Source organism: Tupaia chinensis, unplaced genomic scaffold, assembly GCF_000334495.1.
Source record: "Tupaia chinensis unplaced genomic scaffold, TupChi_1.0 Scaffold000453_1, whole genome shotgun sequence".
Classification (NCBI taxonomy): domain Eukaryota; kingdom Metazoa; phylum Chordata; class Mammalia; order Scandentia; family Tupaiidae; genus Tupaia; species Tupaia belangeri.
Genome location: NW_006159960.1, coordinates 1,469,497 through 1,475,385, shown reverse-complemented (window position 1 = coordinate 1,475,385; position 5,889 = coordinate 1,469,497). Strand labels below are relative to the sequence as shown.

General features: G+C 36.2%; 1 protein-coding gene across 1 annotated transcript in view; it reads right to left on the bottom strand.

Moving 5' to 3' along the window:
- PTPRC (protein tyrosine phosphatase receptor type C) overlaps positions 1-5,541 on the bottom strand; it is a gene marked incomplete in the record, with an annotated part of 131,341 nt that extends 125,800 nt beyond the window's left edge. The window contains 2 exon segments of the mRNA XM_027774549.1: positions 5,204-5,319; positions 5,400-5,541. Of these exon segments, the coding sequence (XP_027630350.1) occupies positions 5,204-5,276 (73 nt within the window).
- Between the last annotated feature and the right edge of the window lie 348 nt (positions 5,542-5,889).

Below are 5,889 nucleotides of genomic sequence, written 5' to 3'. Positions count from 1 at the left end.
GACTCTTTTCATAGACTGAAACTGAAGGACCACATTGATATTTTAATAGGAATACAGATTGAAGAAAAAGATTTTAGGCAATAGTTAGATCTTTCCTAATATAAACATTGATCCTGGCCATGCACATAAAACCCAGTGATTACTCTTCTTTTTATTTCTTTGTATTTGGGTACTTGGTAGAAATAAACATCATATCAGATGGCTAAATGAATAACCTGCAACTTTTTTTTTTCCCTAAAGGGTGCTCTCTTTAGGTATGTGAAATTCATAGAACTGATTCTTTGGAAATAGGCAACTGGTATGGGATTGGGTGTCTAGTACTGATAAAGAAATTTAGACGAAAGTGAAATTGAGTTTAAACTGAGGTTAAATTTCCATTCCAATTGTCTCCCATGTAAATAAGCTCAACATTTTGTAAAATGACTGGAAAGGAAAAAAAAGAATCAAAAGTCTGCAGTGATGGAAATTTATTTCTCTGCACTAGGCTGATTGACGTAATGTGGTCGTTGTCTTCACTACCATTGTGCGTTCACCAGCGATATGAGTGGACTTGACTACAAATCGCTGCTCTTTGCCCACTCAGATCGAAATCCATCATCACGCTGTTTAGTAAGAAGATTCCCAGGCTCTCCACACCCTTCCTGTGCACACCCTCTTCCATCCACCCTCCTAACCAACCCACAGCACTCCTGTCAATGCCCAAACCTAGTTTGTAAGAACTGGACCTTCATCTGTGGTGTTAGTGCCCTGCGAGAGAGGCATTTCTTTCTCCTTTCTCTACTTTCTTTTTGTCTGGAAATGACATTGACCCATCGAGTGACATTGGCAAGAATGGCCAAGGAGCAGGCCAGACACTAAGGGTCAATGTTCTCAAATTCTGGATTTTCAAGAAGTCAGGAGGATCTTTCTAGACAAGAGGTGTAATAAGGAGATAAAAGATGGAAATAGCATCCTCCCCACCCCCAAACAAAATGAGTCAAAGCCTATAAATATCTAGATTCAAAATTAATTTAATTAATCTTGAAAATATTCTCCTACTACCTCCACCCTCCCACTTTACCTCTAGCTAAATTTTTCTCTCATATTCTGCATCTGTCTGACCTCCCTTTCTGAAACCTTTCTCCTTCTTTACTAGTATTACCTATAGTTTTATTATTTTTTAAAATGTATTATGTATTTAGTGTCTGATAAGAAATAAAGCACAGAGACAGTCCCATGGCCTTAAGGGAGCAGAATCCCATATAGCCAACTGTGGTTCAAATCCCAGCCCCAGTGGCTTTGAAAGACATGCTGGGCATATGTGAGTGTGTGCCCCAATCCTGACAGGATAGAGGAATAGAGGAAAGGGGATTGTGGCGTGACCACAACCTATTAGGTGGGTACTTGTTTTCTCCCTCTTCCTCTTTCTGCATTTCTCTGGCAACACACATGCTCTGACAATTTTTTAAAAGTAAATAAAAATTAGGGGAGAAAAAAGAAATCAAGTACTGGAATAAAAGTGGCGTAAGGCAGCCGCTGCTTTTGTGTAGGTTCCAAGGGCGGTGGTCCCACTGATCTGTTATCGGCATCATGACCCCGACACATTGAATTAGTACTTGAAAACTGCCAAGGAAAAGTTGCAAAAGTGTACAGTTTCAATGGAGATAACATTTTGTAGCAAGAGTGACAGAAGAGAATGCCAGAGAGGAGATAGGATTTGCATAGACTAGCCTTACAGGCCTTGAGAAAGTAGAGCCGAACTGGGTGTTGAAACCACCTCGTCCTTATTCTTTTGTAATCAATCATTTAAAAAGAGAAAAAAAAAAAAGATGCTGGCCCAGCTCCAAGCCTATTGGTGGACCATTGAGGCTCTTACAAGAGAATTAGAATGTGTACCAAAGGCAATGACAAGATATCAGACTCTCTCCCCACCACCACTTTTATTTTTTTTAAGCTGTGAAGTTAAAAACAAACAAAGAAACAAATAAAAAACAGGTTAAGACTTCAGAATGAATTGGAAACGATTACAATATTAGAGGTGACAAATAGTAACATCATGAATTAAAATGATGGCGATGAAAGTGTAAAAGGAGTGAAAGATTTTAGAGTTTATTTTAAAAAAGCAAAAATGTAGGACTTGGGGAGTTTGTCAATGTTTGAATCTAGGAAAGGAGGTATGTCTCATGCTTGTGAGGACGAAGTCTAGAGAGAAAGGTTAGCAACACAGCAGATAATGATAGGAGCTTAGCGCGCCGGAAACAGGAATACAACTGGCTAGACTGAGCCCATGGAAACCCAGTATTTAAAAAGTAGACAAATATGGAAAGCCAGTAGATGGTAGACAGAAAAATAGATACAGAGTAACTAATATATGTTACCGACATATTTAACTGGTGTACTTGTATATCTATATGTAGCTGTATGAATACCTATACAGATACATATGTATTTATAGCTAAATGAACAATGCAGAAACATCTGCATTTCCACCCAGTTAATGATCGCAGGTAAAAGAGTGTCAGCAAGAATAAAGAACACAGCTCAAGCTAACTACCTTGTCCCTGTGTTTAGTTACAGAGCAAGAGAGGAGAGGGAAAAAGAAAGACCCCTTGTGTCCCTTTTATCTTTCTAATAACAAAATGCTCTTCAAATTCTCACAGTGATAAGAGTTCAAGGCAGATTTTTAGTAGAAAAATATTGTTCAAAAATTCAATAAGTAATCATAGTCACATCCCCAAGTCTCTAAACTGCAGAATATTTGGTACTTAACTAGAATTGCTTATCAGAGTCAATGAATACTTTTCATAGAACATCTGCAGTACATGTTTGTAACATTAGATTTCTGCTTTAAATGCAGGTGGAAAAGAGAAAAATTATGCTCAGGAAATGAGTCTTAAGCTATGACTCATAACATAACTCATAAGACATCTCATGAAGCAAAACTTAAACACTTTGCTGTTAAGCTATGGAGTGATATATTTGCCTAGCATTAGACTTTTATTAAGCCAGAAAACTCATCCCTAATCTGCATTCTCAAAAACCATCCTTGTCTCCCAGAATTCTTTTACCATTTTGAACAGTTTGGGTGTTTAGCTGTTGTAGCGAAGAGGCACAGAGCAAAGAGATTAGGAAACTCTGTGTGAAACTGAACACAGCGTTGTCGCTGCCTCGGCATAATGCAACCTTGGCCTTGTCCACGGGTGCATTTTAGAGACTAAACACAAGGTCTGAATTGTGCACCTATTCACCCACTGGTGTGGCCCTGCATTTGGCCCTATATCCTGATAGGGTCACAGTATGCGTTTGGCTGCCCCAAAGTTTCATATTTTCTGTTGATACTAAACGAATTTTAACACACTACAATCAAACAGAATCCAACTCACTGATTGCTAATAAAGAAAAGTTGTATCATTTAAAGTATTAATATCTTCCAATATTATGCACTGAGCCACAAAGTGCCCCTCGGAATGTAAATGTGTGATAAACATTTGCAGAAACAAACAATTATGTCTGTATATGTTTTTCCAAAACTGAGTGGGTATTTCAGAAAGACTACCCATGCCTTTAAGAAAAAGTTTCCTCTCAATATTTAAGTGAGCAATTCAGGATAAATGTTATCTTTCAAAATAAATCTTTGCATCTATTGCTTTGTAGCATAAAGTATTCAGTGAAGCTGATTTAAAGGCTTCTAGATCCTGTTATTCTCTTATTTTGATTATGAATTTCAAGATGTTTCTTGATTAAAAAAAATCTTTAATAGACCAAGTTAAAACTTGTGTGGTTTGCTAATGGCAAAACATGTCAATGTTTCTTTTTGTTCACTTGAAATGCTTTCTAACATTCCCTGAGTGGGACTTTTGATTTATGATAATACACATATATGACCTTATTAAAATGATTACTTTTTATCATTTACTTTTGATTGTGATAACCAACTTTATAGGAATGGCAACTTGACTTTTTTGGACTAAGACAAAATGCTGTACCTATCTAAATTTTTTTTAAAAATCTGTCTTTGCAGTAAAAGATAGAGCAAGCCAAATGAAAACACAACAAAACATCTATTTTACACTGTTTCTTTTCCACTCTCCTAGTGTATGCAAAATATAAATTGCCAATGTAACTTGCCCAGGAGAGGAGCTACCACCATGTCTTTCAGAGGAAAACAAAGCAATAAAAAATTTTAAAAAATAAATTAAGTGAATTCTAAAAAGCAAGATTTTTTAAAATTTTGTTTTACTTTTTAAAATGTCTACAGAAATTCAATTTCAACACCTTTTTAGTAATAAAAAGAACGTTTAGACACTAGATCATAAAGAGGAATATTACTCATCAATGTGTTAGTTATATTTAATAATCAGCCAAAATGTACTCATGATTCAGCTGAGACAGTTTAAGAAATACTCATTGAATAGATCGTTAAGTGTACAAAGATCTCAAACTTAAGTACCCAAAGTCCAATTAATTACATTTTCCTATAGGAGAGAGCATTTGCATGGTTCTTAAGAGTTAAAATATTTCTCTCTCATCAAGGTTGAGATATTTACCCACCACCCAGGAAGGGCGGTGCCCTACCAGAATTTCCAAAGCAAAAATTCAATAAAATATTAGCAAAGATTTAAAAACTTGCTTTAAAATGCATCCTAATATTTAAAATATGCAAGGTTAATATTCCACCAAATGTCTTAGCATTCTGTGAGCTATCATATGCCTAAATATTCAATAAAATATTTTTAATAGTAATTACAATTTGAGGAAATAAATGACTAGTCTGAAAGAGAGTGACTGATGTGCGACCGAAACCATTTTAGGACTTATTCAACCAAAAAGTACCTTTTTTATTAAAAGGATAAGGGCTCACTTATCTTGTCATTAAACAAAATCCCTGAGACTTTCATAAAGGCGTGTTCTTGTCACTTTGGGAGTTGGGTAACGATGTTGCTTTTGTAATATCCTTGAACAGTTTGTTAATAAAGATACAGATAGACAAAGTTTTCTTTTTATATTGTGACTTTTTTCCATGGACATTTTTGCCTTTTTAAACAGAAACAATGCATTTGGTCACATAGCAAGCCGCGTCTCCCCCAGCTGCCACAACCTTGACTGTGTCATGGTGTTCTTACTGCTGTCGCCAACACATTTATTTTTAAGTCTATTTCACACCCATGTTCCTCCAGAAGGAAAAAATAAATGAAGAAGAAAATATGAAGACCTTGGTGCTTACCCGTAACGAACACTTCTGGGTCCAGAAAGACAAAGCCGAATGCCAAAAGTTTAAGCCACAAATACATGGTCATATCTGGGAATCAGTCGAATCCCTGGGAAATAGCATGCGTCCTTCTGAAAGGCAAAACAATGGTTACCTCTGTAGAAGTTGTTCTCTGTCAAAACCAAAGAAAAAATAAAGACACGATGCATACTCTTCACTGTTGTCTAATCAGTCGGGGAGCAATTTCCTCCTCTGTTACCCTGAGAACAGACCACTCACTAGCTACATGAAGGGCTAGCGGTGATGTCAGATTCGGTCTTACTAACTTCTCCAAAAATACTGTAAAGGGTCCTCTTTGCAGGAAGTCAGAAAAGTTGTTCATCTTACTTCCTTAATTCAAGTTAGTACACGAAGCTAGTAGGCTTTTCAAAAGCTTTTCTCCTCAAGGAAGGAGTTTTTAAACTATCTAAATAATACTCCTTTATAATAGCCATTACAACTTTAAAAAAAAAAAAATCTGATCCTCCCAAAATAACTAACAATGCTCTTACCTAAGCAATTATAGAACAGACTCAGCATAACAAAAAGGTGTTGGTGAGATAATACAGTAACTGAATTACCAGAAAGTAACTGTATTTGATTTATTAAGATGACCAAGTGAATGAATAAGCTACCAACCTGGTTATTTTTGGCAACAAGTT